This window comes from Diospyros lotus, chromosome 8, assembly GCF_014633365.1.
Source record: "Diospyros lotus cultivar Yz01 chromosome 8, ASM1463336v1, whole genome shotgun sequence".
NCBI classification, from domain to species: Eukaryota; Viridiplantae; Streptophyta; class Magnoliopsida; order Ericales; family Ebenaceae; genus Diospyros; species Diospyros lotus.
The window spans coordinates 1,201,623-1,224,573 of record NC_068345.1 but is presented as its reverse complement, the minus strand read 5'-3'; the positions used below and the strand labels follow the sequence as shown (position 1 = coordinate 1,224,573).

At 35.6% G+C, this 22,951-nt stretch overlaps 2 protein-coding genes across 3 annotated transcripts; both read left to right on the top strand.

The window, feature by feature from the left end:
• The first annotated feature begins 1,823 nt into the window (after positions 1-1,823).
• On the top strand, positions 1,824-6,664 carry LOC127808422 (cytokinin dehydrogenase 5). 2 transcript variants are annotated; one of them, XM_052346954.1, is made up of 5 exons: positions 1,824-2,726; positions 2,994-3,121; positions 3,575-3,853; positions 5,390-5,652; positions 6,083-6,664. In XM_052346954.1, exons 1-5 carry the CDS (start codon positions 2,156-2,158, stop codon positions 6,417-6,419), a joined length of 1,578 nt encoding a protein of 525 aa, XP_052202914.1. In that variant the 5' UTR covers positions 1,824-2,155; the 3' UTR covers positions 6,420-6,664. The 2 variants fall into 2 exon arrangements, with proteins under 2 accessions (XP_052202914.1, XP_052202915.1); XM_052346955.1 differs by lacking the exon at positions 3,575-3,853.
• Positions 6,665-11,262: 4,598 nt separating this feature from the next.
• Positions 11,263-13,908, top strand: LOC127807685 (protein FAR1-RELATED SEQUENCE 5-like). Its single transcript, XM_052345723.1, has 6 exons — positions 11,263-11,275; positions 11,408-11,506; positions 11,604-12,984; positions 13,081-13,195; positions 13,295-13,570; positions 13,663-13,908. Exons 1-6 carry the CDS (start codon positions 11,263-11,265, stop codon positions 13,906-13,908), a joined length of 2,130 nt encoding a protein of 709 aa, XP_052201683.1.
• Positions 13,909-22,951: the final 9,043 nt, after the last annotated feature.

The following is a 22,951-nucleotide window of genomic DNA, read 5'->3' as shown; positions in this document are numbered from 1 at the left end:
ATACGTAAAGATATTTTACCTTAAAGAATCGTTACTATCTCTTTTCATTCTTTCTTGAATATTAATTTGATCATCAAAAGTTATACTTACAGACCTTGCTTCCTTTTCTAGAAGCACAGGTCTAAGGAAGACCCCATTCTTTATTTAAATTTTTGTGGGTGCATGATACACGCAAAGAAGGTTAGAAAATACACGTAAAATCTGAGGTTTTTGTAAGGTTTGATTAATTAATCTATTTTGTTGGGCTTTGGAGTCAGTCAAATTTGTCAGTTTCCAGGTCAATCAATTTGGACTGATGGTGTAATAAGTTGAGACATATTTGATGCATGACATAGACGGCAAAATTCAATTTTGTCATGCCAAAGGCCATTTGGACAGGAGCTAGTGCTAATGCAACAGCAAACAATGTTCATGGTTTGCTGAACACTTTCACTGCTCAATCAATCAATCATCATGGTGAGCTGCAGTTAAACATGTGAAAGACCAAGATGATATTGGGCCAATTTTAATAAGTTAATTCATATATTTTTTAATAAATTATCACGTAAATTTAAGAAACATGGATTAGGTACCATTTAAGACCATAGCCATGGGATGGAAGACAGGAAAAGATTAAGTGGAAATTCTCCTCTATTCATCTCAAATCAAACTATAAGCTTTAAAAAAAATTTATGACCTTAATTAATCTGCTCGTTACTCTCATTTTACTCTCGTTTCTAAATTTTAAATACTAATTTAATTATAAAAAATTATATAACTCACAAAAAAAAAAAAAAAAACATAATTTGTACATTAAAATGGCTTATATGAACAAAAAAATAAAAAGAAAAGAATCCTTTGGAAAAGTCCTAGTCTTTGAGTAGTGTCAACTTGGGTGGGCATATTCCTCATGGAAAACATTGGTTTTGACCCATCAAACCCAACAAATCAAATCTCACATATTAGAATCCATTTAGGATTACATAGCAAAGAAGTTGGGTAAGTTAAAAGAAAACAAATTCTATTCTGGGGGAGATGAACTTGGAACCAGACAGTAGCAGCATGGTATGCAGTAAAAATGGTGGAATTGGGAGGGAAGAGTTCATTAAAAAGAGACGTTGATTGATGTGAGCTATTCTAGTACAGGTACATCCCGTTCACATAAGAACAGGTTCTTAATACCCACAACCACAATGGGAACAGGTGGAGGCCATGGGATGGATCATCATCCATCGTACGACCTGGACCCTGGTTGCTTCTGCCCGTTTGAGCCTTTCTCCACGTCGTCGTCATCCTTAACGATTACATTAAGGTTGCTTTAGATTTAACCCATATTAAGCACACAAAGATTAAGATTACCCTTTGTTATCAAAACTGTTCTGAGAAATGGGATAAGAGCTAGCTGCTCTTAACAATTATGATGCCATGATTAAGCACCAGCCCCTAGCTTTGTTTGACGACATTAAAAGGGTCGAGAGAAAGAGATAGAGAGAGAGAGATGGGTCGACAGAGAGAGAGAAAGAAACAAAGAGGGAGATGGGTCGAGGGAGAGAGAGAGAGAGAGAGGGGGGAGAATCCTGTTGCATTAGGAGGGCGAGAGAGGAGAAGAGAGAGTGGGCTAGCAATTGCAAACATGGTGGCTCAGACTCTGCACCCACGTGAACTCCCGCCCGCACGCGTCCCCACATGGATCCTCCGTATCCCAACATGGGTCCCGCACGCTCGCCTCATCTCTCACACGTGTCTCAACGCCCCTCGCACGTGACACACCCTCTCCCCCGCCCCCCCTCCCAACACCCCCCCCCCCCCCCAACCCATGTCCTATAAATTCAGGACCTGTATCTCATATCCTCGACACACCCACGCAACAATATTCACTCTCTACTCTTATTCTCCCCTCCCCTCCCCTCCCCTTCATCATCATCGTCGTCATCTTCCTCGTTACCCTCACCACTTACAAACACAGAGAGAGAGAGAGAGGAGTTCTTCGGGAACTGCCCAGCAAATCTTTGCATGTTGCGTAGTAAATCTCCAAAGCGATCGAAATCCCGGCTTACGTTAGCCCCATAAGATTTTGTACCCATCTCTCTGGTTTTTTCTTATCCGTTGGTTTCGTTTCCTTGTGTATAAAAGTGGCCCAGAGCCGATCGAAAGAGATTGATTACGGCGAGGAGATATGGCCGCGAAGATGCTGCTGAGTTTCGCGATTTGCCGGTTAATCGTGACCGTCGGGTTGACCCTGAACCCGGTGGAGCTCCTCCGGTTGGGGGTCGACGGCCGGCTGAGCCAGGACCCCTCCGACGTCAAGCGGGCTTCCGGGGATTTTGGGGGGCTGAGCAGGGCCGAGCCGCTGGCGGTCTTCCGCCCGGAGTCTGCGGAGGACGTGACGAGGCTGGTCCGGGCGGCGTACGAGTCGGCGCACGGGTTCACGGTCTCGGCGAGGGGCCACGGGCACTCGATCAACGGGCAGGCTCAGACCGCCAATGGGGTGGTGATAGAGATGAGCAGCGGGAAAAGGGCGCCCCCGCCGTGGGTTTCGGAGAAGTCGAGGTTTGTGGACGCGTGGGGCGGGGAACTGTGGATAGATGTGTTGAAGTCGACGCTGGAGCATGGACTGGCGCCCAAGTCGTGGACCGATTACTTGTACCTCTCCGTCGGCGGCACCCTCTCGAACGCTGGAATCAGCGGCCAGGCTTTCAATCACGGCCCTCAGATCAGCAATGTGTATGAGCTCGACGTCGTCACAGGTTAATTCCACCCCTAACCCTGCCTTAATTGCCTTCAATTCACTCTGCATGCAATGTGCACAAGCTTTCAATCAACTAAATTAATTATCTTCTCAAGAGAGCTTTCTTTCTGGCTTGTCGAACAACATGCACCTGAGAAGCTTTACTTTCCCGGCCTGCCTGCCTGCCGGCCGGCTGCTTTTCTCACATGGGTTCTTCAATTTACTCTTTTTTTTTTTTTCAAGTAATTTATCCTTTTCCTAATACGATTTTCTATGTAAAAACCAGGCAAGGGGGAGCTGTTGACATGTTCAGAGGAGCAAAACCCAGAGCTTTTTCAGGCTGTTCTTGGTGGTCTAGGCCAATTTGGCATCATTACCAGAGCTAGAATTGCTCTTGAGCCAGCTCCCCAGAGGGTAAATATACATACACAAGGGCTAAAGCTCCTTCCTTTCTTCTTGTTTTCCTTCTTACTATGATGGGTTTGTCACGCAGTGAAATTGTTTTATCTAGGCGAGGTGTGTCTTTGCCATGTTGGTGAGTGTGTTTGGGTTGCTTCATCAGGGGGTGGGACACATGAGAGTTGGAAAACTTTCCTAGTATATAAAGTGGTGGATGATAAAAACCTAAAAAGAGAAGGAAAAGTGCCAATGGCAAGGACGAGAGAGAGAGAGAGAGAGAGAGAGAGATTGGGGGGTCCAGTAGAGAATTTTAACCTATTCAAACGGCTGTTCCAAAGCTGGCAATGTTTGTTGGCTTCTTTTTTGCTTTGCCCAGCTAACATGTTCCTCTCTCTCTGCGACTTAGCTTTCTCTCCTTTTCCATTAATGGCTTTTGCTCGTAGTTTACAATAATATATATGTATATAGGTGAGGTGGATCCGGGTGCTGTACTCCAACTTCTCAGCTTTTACCCAGGACCAAGAGTATCTCATCTCGCTACATGGACGGTCAGCCGCCCAAAAGTTCGACTATGTCGAGGGTTTCGTGATCGTTGATGAAGGCCTCATCAACAACTGGAGATCCTCCTTCTTCTCCCCCGCCAACCCTGTCAAGATCTCTTCTCTCGCTTCCAATGGCGGCGGCGTCTTGTACTGCCTCGAAATCACCAAGAACTACGACCCTTCCACTGCCCCCACCCTTGATCAGGTATATCCCCCATCTCCCATCATGCTAGCTTGCTTCCCATTTTCATTCATCTAATTATAAACCTTAAAATTTACTAAAATCTAATTAACTTCCCCAATTGGGTTCCAACAAAGACTACGCCTTTGGCCTCTATTCGGTCGAATCGGTTACTCTTGACATATCAATATAAAATATCATCGCAAATATTAAATTTAAGTATCGAAATAATATTCTGGGTCACATAAAAGCAAGCTTGTTAGGCGGATAAAGGCGTTAATCCAGTATATATTGCAACTGTCATCTACATATATAATACGCTGATTGCAAGCTGTGTTGAATCATTTCGGTTTGTCTCCTTCTTCCTTGTTTGCTTGCCCTAACCACATCTGTGCTTCCTCTCCCCACTTCATTGCTTCTTCAATTGAGAATCCAAACACACACACATATACTGTTCGTAATTTGTATCATATCAACGAAATTCCAGCTTCAAGTGGTCCCTTTGATGAAGCTCTCTTCCTTGCTTCTCTAAAGGTAAAATTTATGAGGCACGAAAAAGTTTTAGGGGTGTTATTTCAACGTTTTTTTTTTCAAAACACCAAAAATGGTTAAAAAATGTTTCAGGCAATTTTTGTAATTTAAAAAATATATTAGTTATTTTGTAATATTAAAAAAATATTATAGTCGTTAGAGATGGAAAATATTGCAATTTTTTCTGTTGCTCTTTTTTACTTTTTTTAAAAGATGTCATTTTTTTTATTTTTATTTTGTATCGTATCTTATTTTTGTTTTTGTTCAATTTAAACTAAAACACAAATTATTAAGATGTTGAGTTTGAGTGGTAACGAATATCCTCACATCTTCATTATTTAAGTCTTGATCGAGTTATTTGTCGAGCTTAAAGATAAATTAATTAATAATTTGGTTACCAAAACTTTTTGAGTGTTGCTATCTACTAGTTTTGCTACCCGCATGGTAATTCGTTGGCAACAAAAAATTAGATAAATTGCACTTAGATCCGTGTGATTTGAGCCATTTTTACCGACGCTGTGACGGTCTAAGTGTCGCTAAATAAAATATTTTATTGGGTCTAGTTGGAACATTCTACCGGCATCGCTGTCTCCCTTCGTAGCTTTTCGTTCTGCAAGCACTCCTAGATTATACTATATATGATTAACACTAATTAAACAATAAATTAACCTTAATCCATCATTAATGTATTTAATGTATGTTAATAATGTTAGGTAGAAGAAAGAACAGAACAGGCGTTAGAAAACAGAGGAGATCCAGTGTGATCTATCAACCCATCTGATTACGAGATCGAACCCTCACTTTACAATAATTAAGCCATTAAACTAAGTCAATCTACGCCGCCCACCCGCCAAATTATTCCGCCCTAATAATTAATTAAGGTTTAATAAACCAAAGCTATACTGACAAAAGAGCCTGTTCGTTGCAGCTTTTTGGGGCTTTTATCCCATTTTTAATCATCATTCATTCTGTGGGCTTAATTATTGGGTTAAGGAAGAGCTTAATTCTTTCTGTCTGTGCTTCATGCAGGAGGTGGACGCCCTCATGGGGAAGCTTAATTTCATTCCCGCGACAGTTTTCACGACGGATCTGCCGTACGTGGACTTCTTGGACCGGGTTCACAAGGCGGAGTTGAAGCTCCGGTCCAAGGGGTTGTGGGAGGTGCCCCACCCGTGGCTCAACTTGTTCGTGCCTAAGTCGAGAATTGCTGATTTTGATCGTGGAGTTTTTAAGGGTATTTTGGGAAATAAGACGAGCGGGCCCATTCTTATCTACCCGATGAACAAGCACAAGTAAGGACTTAGACTAGATTCTTTATTTTTTATTTTTTTTAGTGTGCATGTATGTGTTTTTGAAACGAACTAGATCTAGTGGTTTTGCTAGCTTAGATGATGTGCAAATCTACTCTTATTTGGTTTATTTAATTTTGCAATTAGTGTGGCTTGATAGATCGAACGATAATGATGGTCTAACATAAGAAAATTTTTGTGTCAGAAGATCTTCTTAGTGAAACCCATCGACGTATACTATGTCCTATTTATTATAGACAAAACTTGTTCTAAAAATATAACCCATTAAATATAACATCTACTCCTCATCACTCTTACAAACTACCTGATTCCTTGAAAACCCTTTTAATTTGAACTATTATTTTTTCATCTTTTATTTTTACATAGTAGAATAAAGATTTGATATATTGTTATTGTAATTGTATATATATAGGTGGGATCAGAGGAGTTCAACAGTAACACCGGACGAGGATGAGGTGTTCTACCTAGTGGCATTGCTAAGATCAGCCTTGGACAATGGAGGGGAGACACATGCATTGAAGTACTTGAGTGATCAGAACCGTAAGATCCTAAGGTTCTGCAACGATGCCAAGATTAACATCAAGCAGTATTTGCCTCATTACACCACGCAGGAGGAATGGATGGACCACTTTGGTGATAAATGGGCCTTGTTCACCCAGAGAAAGATCGAATTCGATCCGCGACGCATCTTAGCCACTGGCCAACGCATCTTCAAGCCCTCTTTCTCCCCAAACACGGCCTCTTGGTAGGCGTTAGGGCCTTAGCTTAGCTCTTCATTAATTAGTACTAGAAGTGATGAAGAAAATCACATACTAACCTTGGGATTGTTGTTTGTACATAAAGGGTAAAAAGGGAATTAGGTTAAGTATTTTGGGGGCGATTGGGGGACTGTTGGGGTTTTTATACGTTGTGATGGTGTGGAGGACGGCGGATGATTCTGACCGTCCGATTAATGTCAATTTGCCACCTAATAAAGAATTACAGTTCCATCGCCCATTATGGATTGACAAATTTATTTATTTTGTCTTATTGTGCCTTTTTCAAATAACGTTGTAACTAGAAGAGTTGAATTGTTGTTCAAAATATCGCTTAGGCTTTTGTAAATGTCACTAGATGTCTCTTCTATCCCAACATATATCATGCACTTGTCTTGATGAGTTGGTGACCACCCCATATGCTTAATTGTATTGTCCCATAATTAAAATGTTCACAAAACTACGGATTAGTTTGATGTTTAATATGATGATGATGATGGGATATAAAGCAACCCCACCCCCAATTAAAAAAAACAAGTTCTTGTCCTATCTTTCCCCTTTGTCCTTTTATGGTAGGTGAGAATAGGAGCACTCTTATAGTTCTTTGGGTGTTGATATTTAAGAAGTGAGATATAATATTAAGAGGTTGAGGTAATAATCAAATGTATAATTTAATTTAAAAAGATGTAATTTTAAATAAGATTGTAATTGATCGAATCAATTGGAGACAAGATAAATTGAGCTAAGACTTGAGTTGACGAAACAAATAGCTTTAGCTCGATAGTAGGCTCGGGCTGCCCAAAACTTACTCAAGCTCAAACTCGGGTTCAACAAGCTTCTGGCAAGCCTCAGTCTTGGCTTGGGCTTGAACTAGAATTTATTAAAATTATTTTTTAAAAACATGATAATCTAATATGCAAATAATCAACAAATAAAACATAATCAAAATTATAAATGATTATGGTATTTGGCTAAATTTAATTTTTTATTTTGATTTATTATATATACATATATTATGTTATATTAAATGATTAAATTAATATATAATAGTTTTAAATATATTTAATTTAATTATATTATTGTAATAATTTAAAATTTGATAACTTTATGTTAAATAATATATTTATAAAAAAAATTGATTCACGATATATTTTTAAACTTCTAATCGAGAATGTTTACGAACCTTTAATTGAGTCTATTAGTATTTTTGAGTTTCTAATCGAACATATTTGCTAGTTTTAATGACTCAAGATTTAATAAGATTAAGATCGGCTAGTTTATAAATCAAATTTTAAAATTAGTCTCAAAATTGGTTCATTTATGTTAATGAACAAACTTGAACGAATTTTTGTAAACATTGAATCGCTCTTAAATAATTCGACTCATTTACAATCCTAATTTTGAGGTAAACAACATTGATCGATCTTGAGGTACCTTAAAATTACCTTCAAAATTCATTAATTCTTTTTTCACTTTAACAAAATAGAAGAATAAGCCTAAAAGAAAGAATAAGTAAATTTCACTCAAATTGTTTGTATTTTTGTTATTTTAACAAACGTTTTTTTTTTTCTATAAATAAATAATTCATTGAACAAGAAAAGTGCACAAGTGTCTACAATAACAAGCAAGGGCATACCCCGCTCAAAAACAAAGAATAAGACAACCTTACACGACCTAGAGAAGACCAAAGAACAACCTCAATAGAATCCATCAATATTTAGATGTGGTTCAAGTAAATTTATCTAACATGTACTGTAATATTTTGTATTGAGCGATAAGAAAGATCAGAACAACTTACTTTGATGGGCATATGCGAACTCCCTAAGGGTCACCAATCCTTAAACTTCACAAATTCAAACACATTTAACTCGAGAATTCTTTATCCACATTCAACCTAAAAGGTATTCAGGTGGTGTTGTTTTATTTCTTATTTATCCTCGATATATATTACTATTCTCTAGGCTCTTGGGGTATTACATTCTCCCCACTTCTCGTCATGCAACCTTACAATTGGTCTCAAATCATTTCCCCTTTGGGGGATGCCATCTTAGAAATCTGTCAGAAGTCGCTCCTTGTTTAGGCTATCGCTCTCGGGCGTCACTCCCTGCCCTTATCGAACTGCCTTCTCCAAGAGTCAGCTCTGATACCACTTGTAACATTCCGCATTGAACGATATGGACCCGAATAATTTACCTTAATAGGCTTTTGCAAACTTCCTAGGGGTCATCCATCCTTAAGTTTTTTCAGCTCAAGCATGTTTAATTCGGGAATTCTTTATCCACATTCAGTTTAAAGGGTATTCAATTGTTATTGTTTCATTTTTTACTTATTCTCGATATATAGCTCTTAAGATATTACAATGTATTGGAATGACAAATCATATTATAACTAAACTAAAAAAAAAAAGGTTTCTATCGGTGATTTACGAGGTGACTAACTTTTTTTGATAAGTTTGAGATTATTAGTTTAAATCTTATGAAACGATTTAGTTTGAACATTTTATAGTTTTCTTATATAAAAAATACAAAATTATATGTAAATTCAGCTCTTGTAAATTTAGTAAAATTATATATAAATTTGGGCTTGATGGACAAGAGGTTGGCATGAGAAACTTGGCACGGCCTTTGACCTATAGGCCCAACAGCCAGCAGACTCACATGGAAGTCCAATCCCTTGCTTGGCCCACACAAAGCCCAAAGGACAAATGTACATCCACATGGACCACTCTAACTCCCCAATCCATAATGGACCAGACTCACTAGTCACATCATTTAATTTAGAATTGGCTAAATAATGGGTTTCACTCATAGCCCAAAAGACAAATATATGCTCGTTATTAGAAATCAAAAATTAAAAATACGAAATAAAAATAGAGAAATAATATTTTTTTAAAAATAATAAAAAATATATATATATATTTATAAATATAATTTTTATATTATAAATATATAATATAAAAATCTCCCTAAGGAAATTTTTTTTTTCTTTAATCTCTAGATGAAATTGCATTTTTTATATTTTTTTAATATTATGAAATGATTCTAATTTTTTTTTAAAATTGCATAAATCACCAATAAATATTTATATGGTGCTTTTCAACTTTTCAATACATAAAACGTTTTGAAAATGATGAAACGATACTTTCAAAACGTTTTCATGTTATTTTATAAAGATAATGAGTAATGATAACTAAATTTATTTCATATTTATAATATTTTATTAAAAAACATATTACTCGCACTCAAAACAATTGGCATGGCATGGTTTGTTATATATTTGTATTAATTAGACACTTAACATAATAATAGAAAGATAATAAATATATTATTCTCATGACACGATCATGATAAATTAGAATTCGTAATAATAAGTCATGAATTCAATTTTTTATCTTGCGTAGTGAGATAAATTTTTACTTATAATTTATTTCATCTATTAAAATTGAGGATATGAGTGATCAAAGATCACGAAAAAGCGATGATTCGAAGGATAAATATGTTTATATTTTAATTAATATTATTAAAGCATATAAAAATTAGAGTAATGCTATTCGGCCACCCTCAAAGACACCCTTAGTGCCACCCACTAGCAATTTACAATTTTGCTCTTGGAGAAAATGACTATTATATCCTGAATTTAAATACCAAAAATTGAGCCTTTTCTCTCGAACCCTTGCTTCCGTTCGACTCATTTCTCTCTCTCTCTCTCTCTCTCTCTCTCTCTCTTTTTCTCTCGTACCCGAGCGTTTGTTCGTCCCTGTTCTTGCCGTCTCTCTGTTTTACAGAGCTTTGGTGGCGTCTCCGGCCACCCTACTTGGTCTCATTCGGTCTCTGTTGCTCTTGCCTGTGCGACGGCATATAAGCCATAACGAGCCGAAGGAACTCCGGTCTTCTCTCTCATTTTCTATCTATTGCTCTCGATTCTGTCTCCATTGGCCCCGATCTACAAGGAGGTAAGTCATTTAGTTTTATGAGCTATGATTTTCAACACACAATGATGATATATACGTATATATGCAATATTTTGGTTTGGCCGAAAGCTTTAAACTTAGATTTCTGTAGATTCGGCCGTTGGATGTTGGGGGTTTTTGGCTATGTGGGTCCATGGGGATAAGGGTGTCGGGTGGTTGCCTCTGATCACCAGAAACCATCGGCCACGGTGGCCGATGGCGACTGACAGTGGGTTGTAAACCCCCGTTAAATGTGGCTCACTTTTGTGTATGTTTTTTTTTTTTTAATTATTGAGAATTTTGCACCAGTCAAGAAACGAAATGTTCAAGTAAGGTCGTAAAGCGTGGTGGTTAGTAGAGATCTAACAGTAGGCTCTAATTGTAGAAATCTCCAAGCGGCGCCAGCGATGGTCGCCGACAACAGCCGGTTGTGGGGTTGACCAGGTTGATAACAGCCTTTAATTGTGATTGTAAAACTGAATATATATATATATATATTTAAAAGACCCTAATTAATTTAATTATAAAAGAAAAAAAACCATTTTTACTTAGTTTAGAAAGTATTCTCACTAGAGGAACAACAACCAAATGCTTTTTGGTTTCTACCAGTTGAAACCCTACCCATAGTTTGTGGTTTCTAGACAAAAAGCAAAAATCACAAATTGTAAATGGTAACTTAACATAGCATAATGTAACTTATCATTTAACATAATGTAGCATAAATGGTAACTTAATATATTCAGTTATAACAGCCCAGTTGTGGCAGCCCTTTGTCTTTTTTCTGTTTCTCTAGTGTCTTTTTATATATTCATGTAGGATAATATACTTCTATTTTCAGAATTTATTGCAGATCATCAACTCTATTTTAGAAGACGAAGAAAAGTCAAAATGAGTAACATAGGTATGTATGAATTATTTATGAAAAATGGTATTGCTTTCTCAGACATATGATTATTTTTATTAAATTTATGGATAATTCAAATTATATAGGTAATATTGTATTATCTTATGATTGTACCTTGTTATGATATAGGAAATGATAGTGTGATTCCAGAATCATCTGAAGATAATGAGGAAATTTTCCAAGATAATGTGTGTCCTCCGTTAAATGACGAACTGGTAGGAGAACACAGTGATCTTATACCTAAGGTTGGAATGAAATTTAATGACGAGAATGAAATTTAATTATGAATTTTATAAAAGATATGCTTATGATGTGGGGTTTCCAGTTAAAAAAAGGAATTCAAAAAAGAGTGAGGATGGGGTGGTAAGATATGTGGCCTATGCATGTAGTCGAGAAGGTAGAAGAATTAGTCAAGCTAGCACATCTCTAAAACCTCAACTAACTATTCGAATAGGGTGTAAAGCTAAGATCACAGCCGTTTTAGTTGTTTTTGGAATATGGCGAATAAGCACGGTCCATCTTGAGCATAACCATGAAACAAGTCCAAGCAAATCTAGTTTGTATCGATGCAATAGGCAATTGAGTGAACATGTGAAACGACAACTTGAAGTTAATGATATAGCTGGAATTTCACTACAAAAAACTTATAACTCAGCTGTTGTTGAGGCTGGTGGGTATGAGAACTTGGAGTTTGTGGAAGAGGATTGTAGAAATTATATTGATAAGGTGAGAAAGTTAAGACTTGGTGAAGGAGATGCTACTGCTATTCAGGCGTACTTTTCAAAAATGCAAGCCCTTTGTCCAGGTTTTTACTTTAGTGTCGATTTGGATGAAGAGTGTCGATTGAAAAATGTTTTTTGGGCTGATTCTAGGTGTAGAGAAGCATATAAAGAATTTGACGATGTTGTTACATTTGACACAACATACCTTACTAACAGGTATGACATGCCATTTGCTCCATTCGTTGGAGTAAATCACCATGGACAGTCGACACTTTTTGGATGTGGGCTAGTTTCCAATGAGGACACTTGGACTTTTGTGTGGTTATTTAGAACATGGCTTCAGTGCATGGATGATCGGGCTCCCATAGGAATAATTACTGATCAAGATAGGGCAATGCAAAATGCAATTCAGATAGTATTCCCTAATACAAAGCACAGGTGGTGTTTGTGGCATATATTAAAGAAGTTGTCGGAAAAATTTGGGAACCATAGATATAAGGCCTCCATTCTTTCAGCCGTACACGACGTGGTGTATGAATCACAGGGTTCGGAAGAATTCGAACAGGGATGGATTTTAATGATTGAAAAGTATGCATTGCATGAGAATAATTGGTTGTCTGGACTCTATAGAGAAAGATCCTGTTGGGTCCCATGTTTCTTGAAGACTAGTTTTTGGGCTGGGATGTCAACAACACAACGAAGTGAGAGCATGAATGCATTTTTCGATGGTTATGTGCACTCAAAAACCTCGCTTAAACAATTTGTTGAACAATATAAGCGGGCAATGAAGTCTAAAGTTGAAAAGGAATTTCAGGCTGACGTTAAGTCGTTTTCTCAGATGGTCCCATGTGCCTCGAGGTATCCTATGGAGAAACAATTTCAGGAAGTGTACACAATCTCAAAATTCAAGGAGTTTCAGGACGAGTTCACAGGGAAGATGTATTGTGAGGTTTTATCTATCGAAGAGGGATTGTTCGGTATGAGGTACGAGGTTCGCGAAGATGTAATATTTGATGAAAGAGTAAAGGAAAAAAAAATTTAAGTTGTTTTTGAGAAAGAGCAATGCAATTTTGTTTGCAGCTGCCACATGTTTGAGTGTAGGGGAATAATTTGCAGACATGTTATCACAGTATTGATCAGAAATGGTGTTAGAACAATTCCAGAGAGGTATATCTTAAGGCGATGGAGAAGAGATGTAAGTAGAGCCTACATGAAAGTCAAGATTAATTACAACGGGTGGATCAGTACTCCTAGCCAATTAAGATATGATGAACTGTGCAATAAATTTTTCAAGATTGCAAACGTGGTTTCAGATGATGAAGAACGTACCCGAGCAACTATGGAATGGATGGAATCTCAAATGAATGCATTAAGAATATGTAATGTGAATCCAAGCTATGGTAGTAATAAATATGCTAAGAACATTGTGCAAGAACTAGTTCCTGATTGTAAAGAGGCAGCAACAGTTTCAAGTGGGCAAATCTTGGATCCAAGATGCTCGCAAACAAAAGGAGCCCCTAGGAAACTTTGCAAAAAGGGCCCATTGGAAACGAGTTCAAAGAAAGCAAAAGTATGTTTTAATCTATTTTTTACTTACCTGAAAGCAAGATGTAATGCTGGAATTCCCAACTGTAATTGCTATTACTTTTGTTTGATGTTTAGGTGGGATCCTCGAAATCAAAACAAGCCAAGACCCCGGCAGAAAACACTGTTGAAGTCACTCAAGTATTCAATGAAGGTTTATCACAAGAAGCACAACATCCTTATCTTTTGTTGCAGGCTGCTGACTATCAAACATGGAATTCTGTTCATGGACTGCATATGGTGCCTACTTTTGGCACTACTCAGCCTTTCATGCCGATGTATGCGCCCCATCTACAACCCGATGACAATCCACCAGATGTTTGAGGCATTCATTCCAAGTTGTACTCACTTCACTGATTCAATCTAGAGACTCTTAATTCCATGTTCTAGTTTTATTTTTTCTTCTTATTTTTTGTTTCAGTCTTGCATATAAGTAAGTAAATTTAGCAGGTTGTAGTGATTCCAGTAGGCAAAAGTCAGAGGTAAGTATTTTCTGTTTCATTATTTCATTCAATTTGGGTTATCCCTATATTCTGGAAATGTAGCTTTTAATAAGGGATATCCATATATCTCAGAATTGTGCTCATGATGTTACTCTTTATCTTGCAGGTAATTGATATGATAGGTAAGGCCCGAGGCAGTGATGTAATTGGGTGTATCTAAACTTTATAGGCCTTGGCCTGTGAATAAAGTCCAACACTATTTATTGGTGGCCCATATAGAAGACGGGTCATCAGCCCTTAACTCTCTCTTTAGAGGAGAAATGGGCCTTCGCCCATTTGCTCAAGAGAGGGGGGAGCCCAAGCCTAAGTGGTAAGTATTTTTTGTTTTGGTTTTTGGCTGCTTGGGTTCCTATGTGGCTTGGTGTCCCCATTCTCGGTGTTGCCTAAGTGGTGCATGGACTGGCCCATATCTGAGCCTTGAATGCAATCTTCGTGACTGCCATTGTTGTCGATTAACAGGGAGTTTACTGATTTAGTTCTTAGTGTCTTTGTGCTCGGTATTTCTGATTTCGATTATATTGTGCACTGACCCTCTTTGTGTTCTAAGTGTCTTTCTGATTTCTAATTGCTGCTTTGTAGTATAGCTCACAGGTAGCTTACAACACTTCTTTCTTTCGACTTTCTGTTCCAGCATAAATCTTATAGTTTGAATTGAGTAATGGTTGGCTAGACATGCTATTTTCTTTCCCTTATGGATTTTCTTTTCATTTCATTATTCTGTGTCCTTTTTTCTCCTTTATATGGTTACCCTGGCTAAATAATTTCTAATGAAATGATAAATCTCACAGTTCTAATCTACTTTCTCTTTCCAAGCTCTGAATTGTTGGCGTAATAGTCACTTGTTTTCAATTTTATTACAATTGACATGTGATGGGGTGAAGATGAGAGAGGTAAAGGCTTTTGATTTTAATATGAGTCTTCTTTAAACACTAAATGGAGCTACCTATTGTAGCCTACAAGATGGCTTGGTTATCATTTTTCCTTTTTACTAAATTGATATCATTTATTCTTGACTTGAATACTCTCTGTTATGATAAACTTATGTAATGAAATGTGAAAATTTAGGTTTGTGAAATTTTTGAGTTAAACCATTCTACTCTTTTAGAATCAATAGGTGTGGGTCTTTTGAAAATAGTTACTTGTTATGCTTATAGTAGATGCTCGTTCAATTGCTCAATTTTGGACTTTTGGTATATCTCTATATGAATATTATGCACTGATTATTATCACTTGATATTCTATGATACAGTCATATGAAATGACCTGTAGAGGCGTGAAATTTTTTCCAAAAAGTTGGCTTCCAGAAACCACAACCCACAAAGGAAACAATCTTTTGAAGATCATTATGATGGCTGTGTAGATGGCAGCAGCAGCAGCAACAGAGCCATGAAGAAGCAAAAGTTGCACCAATATTCACAGCCTTCCGTCATGCCCTCCGATTAGAAGTCAATATATTTTTCTTTTGAATATCCGAACACCCTTGTTAGGTTTTGACAAAAGTAGCCTTAATATTTTCTTGTTCAGATAGTCTTAATATTTTCTTGGTTCATTCACAGTGAGCGTTACTAATTCCTGATTTGTATGAAGAATATGGTATAATATAACTAATGTGATTGAATTAGTTTTTGAGCCTGTATAAGAAATGAGCCAATTCGTCATTTATAGTAAACGTTGCTAGTTCCTGATTTGTATGAAGAATATGGCATAATATAACTAATGTTTTACTAAAGCCAAGCAAAGTTTTACTAAAGCCAAGTACCCTAAAAGACTAACAAAAGATTTCTGATTGTTAAGTTAATTGTTAATTACAGATTTCTGATTGCGGCTTACGTGATTGCGTGGGTGGGATCAATTTGATTTATACCCAATCAACTTGGGTTGCCAAAGTCACATTCTCGTCTAATTTGTTGAGATGTTGGCTGATTTTTTAAGAGATGATCTTGATTGGAAAACCCTTTTTTCATCTTATGAAAAGATTAATTTTATATCTCTAACCGTTTATCTTGAACATTTTTATTCAATTAACTTGAGGCTACCTATATATGCTTGATGTGAAAGAGGCTGATGATATAGCACTATTTGTTCAAATAGAAAGCTAATCAATTTGCACATAACAAGCAAAGTTTTACTAAAGCCAAGCAAAGTTTTACTCATCAATTTGCACATAACAAGTAAAGTTCTACTACCATAAATTATCCTTTATACTAAAGCCAAATACCTAAATCTACTATTATCGTTTTTCATCAACCATACAATCAACAAAAAATAACTCAATCCTAACACTATTAGAACTCTAACAAACTTCATTTCTTTCGTCCTATACTCTTGAAACTTTATTTTCAATTGAAAGTTCTCTTCTATTGTACATCTATGGTCTTTTTGAAGCTTCGATATCTTTTCTTCAAGAGCCCTCACTTGTTCTTCAAATAATCTCTCCTTTGCAGCTATTTCTGTCCTATTGCGTTGTAACGTATCCAACAAAATTCCGCATAATCTTTTCTCATGACTGGTTCGTTCATCATCGATCCATTGAAACCATTTGCAATCATCATCCTGTTCACCAAATCATCCGATAATCAATCTTAAAAAAATCATTAACAGTTATTTCATTTATAAGATACAAATTACCTTCCAAAATCGACATCGCAAGAATCTCCTGCCAGGATTATATTTAGTCCATGAAGTATAGGACCGAACAGGCACACCATGCTCACACATGATTCCTTCATGCGAGGTTGACGAGTTGATTGAAGCTTCACCCATTTCTAAATTGGATGTCATCTTAACTAAAATATTTAAATTTGAAAAAGATTATTTTCTTAAATGATTATACAATCCTCCCATTTATATGCAAAAAAAGTATGTAAAAAACATAGTTAAACAATACAAATTTATACACTATCAAGTATGCCAAAAAATTACTAATACATTCAAAACTAACTAAAACATAGCATTAATTATTTAGCAAAAACATACATTCAAAACTAACTAAAACATCAATCACATGCATAATCAACTTAATTATCATTCACAAAACAAATTAATCCAAAAGGCACATGCATTGTCAATTTTTTATTTTACTATTATTGTACCATACTGCATCAAACAAATCCAACCGTGAATATAACAAAGATTTCAAAACCAACCCCACTTAGAAATTGCATCATTATTCATTCAGCAGAACAAGAAACATAACAATAACCAATAGCATGTTCCAATGTTTTTGGAGCAAATGGTATATCAAGAAAAAAGGTGAACTACTGATTAGTGGTTAATTTTGTAAAAATTTTGTTATAATTATACCCTTCTTTTGATCTTAAAAATGACTTAAATTAGATATTAATATATATTTTATGGTTATATGCAACTTTAAATTGAAAGATGAATGAAATGAAGTTCTAAAGTAAATAATAATAATATATAAAATTATATATAATACATATACATCATTATATGCATGCATGTAATATATATATATAATATAATATAATATATATATATATGTGCCATGTGTAATACATATATATAATATATAATTTATTAATAACATTAAATTATTTTTAGGCATGAAGAATTCAAGTCCATGAAGAAATCAAACCCATGAAGAAATCAAACCAATGAAAAATCAAACCCATGAAGAATTAAAGCCCATGAAGAATTAAAGCCCAATTTGAGCAACCCATGGAATATATTATTTGGAGAAAACCCAAGGATTATTTTTTAATCCTAATGAAGATTAAAAAATCAATTTATAGAAATCTATTTTTATTTTTTATGTGAGAGCTTTATTAGGTGTGTTTTTTAGCCAAAATTCATTTAACTATTAGGTGTATATTATAGCTAAAATCCATTTAATATTAGGTGTGTATTATAGCTAAAATCCATTTAACTTTAAGTGTGTGAGTGCCCATTAGATATAATTATGTCTAATTGAATAATTCAAATTGTGTGGTTTGTATTGCATCTTGTGGCCTATAAATAGCTTACTTGATTGCATTTGTAAGTGTGATTATTATTCTTGAATCAAAGTTTAGTTGTTTCCTTATAATTCTCTCTTTGAGAATTGTTCTTGTTCTTTCCCATTTTCTTTAGTATTCTTTCTTGTGATCTTACTTTCTTCCTTTCTTCTTTTAAATTCTTATGTCATTTATTATTACTTTATTATTCACCGCCTAAATGGCCGGTTAATTTGTGCCTTTAAATTTCTGCAATTTTAATTATTGTCATTTAATTATTCACCGCCTAAATGGACGGTTAGTTTATGCCTTTAAATTTCTGCAATTTTAATTCTTGTCATTTAATTATCCACCGCCTAAATGGCCGGTTAGTTTATGCCTTTAAATTTCTTGTCATTTAAATTCTGTTATTTAAATTACGTCATTTAAATTCATGTCAATTAACTTTTAAATGGAAATGAGTAGCTAAATCTAATCTTGGGTTAAGGCAAGGACAGTGTCCAACGCCAATGATTTCCAAAGAAAGCTGCGCTTTAAATAAGTAACATTAATTTAAATTTCAGTATGAGTGTATCTTAATTATTGAGAAATCACTAGGTTTGGATTGGAGCGTAAGCTAACTTAGAGCTTTCATGCCATGTATGAGAGTTACTAGAACTGGAAACGCTATCATACCCAAACCCGGATGATTAATTTAGTTGTTTTGTGTATTAATTGCAATTGAATTTATGGTGGTTGCTTAAATTAGAATCCCGCATATCATGTATGGGGATTGCTTAACCTAGAACTATCATCATCTCTAATTGCATTTAATAACAAACCCTTATATCTGAAATTAAATTAATGTTGCTAATCTTTTATGCTAAAATTTGGGAACCAACGGGTTGGCACTAAAATTGTCTTAACTCAAGTACTATCTAATTTTATATTCTCACTTGAAGTATTTATTTCAATTACTGCCTTAATTTATTTCCTAGTATCTGTTGTTTAAAAAACCATAAAAAACCTTGTTGCCAATTTGTCCAAATGTGTGAGTGCTTGTGTGACATTCTTTTTATTTTGCCATAAATAAATCTCTCAGTGGACGACCTGGACTCATTCAGAAAATATAAATTTAAGTTTAGACTACAACTGCACTCGTACACTGACGAGTATAAACCTCTCACCTAAATAAAGAAAAAAAATATAAAATTTTTATTGTGTTTTGTTTTGTGTTTTAATTGCAGGGTGGGAGTGCAGCCAAATTTTGGCGCCGTTGCCGGGGAGATTGAGGCAAAAATAAAAAGAAAAAATATATAAGAAGAGGCATCTCCTGATAAATTCGTCTAAATAAAATTTTTTGCATACAAGTTTATGCATTGAAGACCACCAGGTATGCCTATCTTCTATCCTTTTATTGTCGATTGAGGACAATGCGCAATTTAAGTTGAGGGGTAAGGTGTACTTGATTTATTGGTGTTTGAAATTGATCCATTGTATCCATTGTGCAAATAATTTTGTTAGACTCGATAATATTGTCTTGTGTGGTATGTATGATTTTATTGGGCTCCTAAAATAAAACATTTATTAAAAACAAAAAAAAAATGAAAAAAAAAACTAATAATAATAAGAATAAGAATAAAAAAAATTAAAAAAATAAACAATAAAAAATAAAAAAAATAATAAAAAAAAATTTGAATTGAGAGAGACAGAATTGACGCTGGTGGTAGCCATCTTTTCTTGGGCAGTGCAATCACACTGCCCTATAAAGGATAAGGCACACTGCCAAATGTTGAAAAATGAGGCACCAAGCGTTGAAAAAAAAAAGAGATGCCAAGTCTGATGGTGCAATTATGGCATTCCTCGACTCGAGTGTAGAATAGTGATGACTATTGCTCTATAAGAGACTCCATATCTGTATGAGGCAAGTCACCCCTCTTGAGCTCAATCTTCTCTCCTTTGTGTTATTCTCTGATCAGGTACTCTCATCCCTTTTGTAAAGTTTATAGTTCTTTACTTTCTTCTTAGTATAATTTTAAAAAAAAAAAAATGGATCTTTATCTCTCAAAAATTCACAAGTACTATCCATCTCTCCCGCAGAATGATTTAAAAAAAATTTATGCTGCTAGGTGTGAAAGACTTTGGCTATTGATGCGTAATAACATCCCTGAAGATATTCGTTGGCTAATCGAAGCAAAAGTTCGATTAGCTGGTGAAACTTCACCTAGTTTTAAGCATTTTTCAAGCTTAGGGAAGAGTAGTTTTGCGAAGAAAAGAAAAGCGAAAAGAGTGAATGGTTGTTACAAATGTGCTCGATGGACCTGTAACACACGATGCAAATCTGTGGGGTTTACGTCCATAAATCGAGAAGATAAAATTAGTTTCATAAATGATGGACTGAGTAAGGAGTCTTTGGATGATATCCGATTGACTCTTGAGACGCATCCATGTGAAATAGTGCAAAGAGAACTTCTTGCTTTATGGACCCAGTTCAGAAGTGACCACCAACGCTATAGTCTTGAGAATCTGACTAAAAACGACCCTGTTTGCCAATCTATAAGAAAATTGGATGGGAAGTTTATCCCCGCTTCATAGAAAGTGTTTAAGTCGTTTCTGGACGTAAAACCAGAGGAAGATGTGAGCCACAATCACAACTACTTATACATACGCATGATTTTTGTTTGTATTTATTTCCTGTTGAATTGTTGTATAGCTACTTTTGATCGCCAAACTTCTTTTCAGGATATACAAAAGGAACAAACATGGAAGGCCAGTTAGTTCGTCGAATCAATACCATATGTGTACTTTGTGGCTCTCAACTTGGGAGCGATATTTGTTATGCACTTGCAGCGAGCGAACTTGGTAAAAAATTAGGAGAGAAAAAAATTAATTTGGTATATGGAGGGGGAAGTCGTGGATTGAATGGTTATGTTTCACAAGCTGTACATCTTGGAAATTCATCTGTGGTAGGTGTAATGCCAATCCCTTTAGCTGAACCACATATTTCTGGGATTACACGCGGTCAACTTATAGAAACGACTTCTATGTCTGAGCGCATGGCTTGTAAGATTTATCAGTCAGATGCCTTCATTGCTTTACCAGGAGGTTTTGGAACACTTGAAGAAATCTTTTGTATAATCTCTTGGGCCAAGAGTAATCTCCATACCAAACCCATTGGACTTTTAAATATTAACCATTTTTTCGATGGGTTACTCTCTTTTCTTGATCAGGCTGTGGACCAACAGTTCATTTCTCGTTCAGCAAGAAAGATTCTCATTTCTGCATCCACCATTGATAAGCTGCTAGAGAAATTACACGCTTATGTTCCACAGTACAATCCTCATGAGCCTCGGATAGACTGGTCTAAAGCAATTAGTAACAAGCGCCAAAGGGGTCCGATTAATTTAGATTTATCACTGTGAAAAATGCTCTTTATTAAGATGGCTGAGTAAAGAGTACTTTTTGTACTCTTGAGACGCATCTAGTTATTGTACAACTTGCATGATTTTTCTTGGTTGTGTTCTTAAAAAAAAAAAAAAACTGTGGAATGTTGTTGGGTAAAATCTTTGATAAGATGGCTGAGTAAGGAGTACTTTTTGTACTCTTGAGATGCATTTTTTTATCTTATGACTTGCATGAAATTTTTTTTGGTGTGAAAATATAAATATATATCTATATGGTATGTTCATTTGTTGTTTAAGTTTTAGCAGTTCACAGCAAATCTATGGATTTGTGGAGTTACAGGTATTCCTAACAACCCTAATTTATTACTGCAATTCAAGTTGGGGGTGTAAGGTTTAGTTATGAATTATCTGATTCATATTTAACTGTGAGTTTGCTATTGATAGTTTGTAGTCTTGTGTGAATTGATTATCTTTATCTGCTCTTATTTAAAAAAAAAAATTATGTGTTTTAAATAATGCTATTCCTAAAGCTTTGAAGTTATGCACTGATGGCTGGTTAAGTTTGCAATATGAAACATGAATGCATTGATTTCTTATTTGAAAACGTATATGCATTAGAATAAGTAATTTGCATTAATCGGGGATTCAAAATTTAAAAATTAGTTATTGGTCATAAAGTCAAAGGTAACAGTAATTAGCTGATTAGTACACTGTATGATCTCTCAACAGAAGTGGAGACTATTACCCAAGTGAGTGTTTGAGCCTAATAACCGTTAATTCTGAGTGAAATAACACTTACTCTAAATATGCTTTATTGTTTATCTTATCTTTTCAATGGCTTCAAAACATCAATTTGCTTTGAATGTCTAGTATGATAACGGATAAGTTTGACTGGTTTCAAACTCTGAATTAGATGACTGAGTATCATCGTTTTGTAAAAGCATGATAGAGGGGTCAATTTCTTTCATTTTAGGCCTATTAACTTTTTTTTTCTTTCTTTACATTAACCTCATTTGCTATCCCATTTGAGCCATTTGTAGTATAATTTCTTTCGTTACCCTCGTTTAACCCATAACCATATGAATTTTATCCAACTTGGTGTGATTTTGGGAATTAGTCTGTTTATCTATTTTCATATTTAAAGAGAAAAAAAAAAAAGGGAGGGCAAATTCTCTTAGCTATTCAATATAACTGTTTCAAAATAAATGGTAAAAAAAAAAATAAAAAAAATTCCCGACACACCCTTTGCACACTCTACCTTTTCTTTGACAACCCGTATTAACCTTATATCCCCATTACAACCCAGTCTGGTCCCTTTTGATGCTATAAATCATGTGATCTCAGAATTCGAGTTCGGAGTAGGGAATCATGTTTAAATTCAGAAGTTACTCATCTAGAGCATTATTCCAATCACGAAGCTATGTCAATTTCCTTGTTCTTGCATGAAAGTACGTTTCTTGTATTTGGGATGACACCGAGTTTTGAACTTGTTCTGCATTTACTCTTATAACGGTGCATCCCCTTG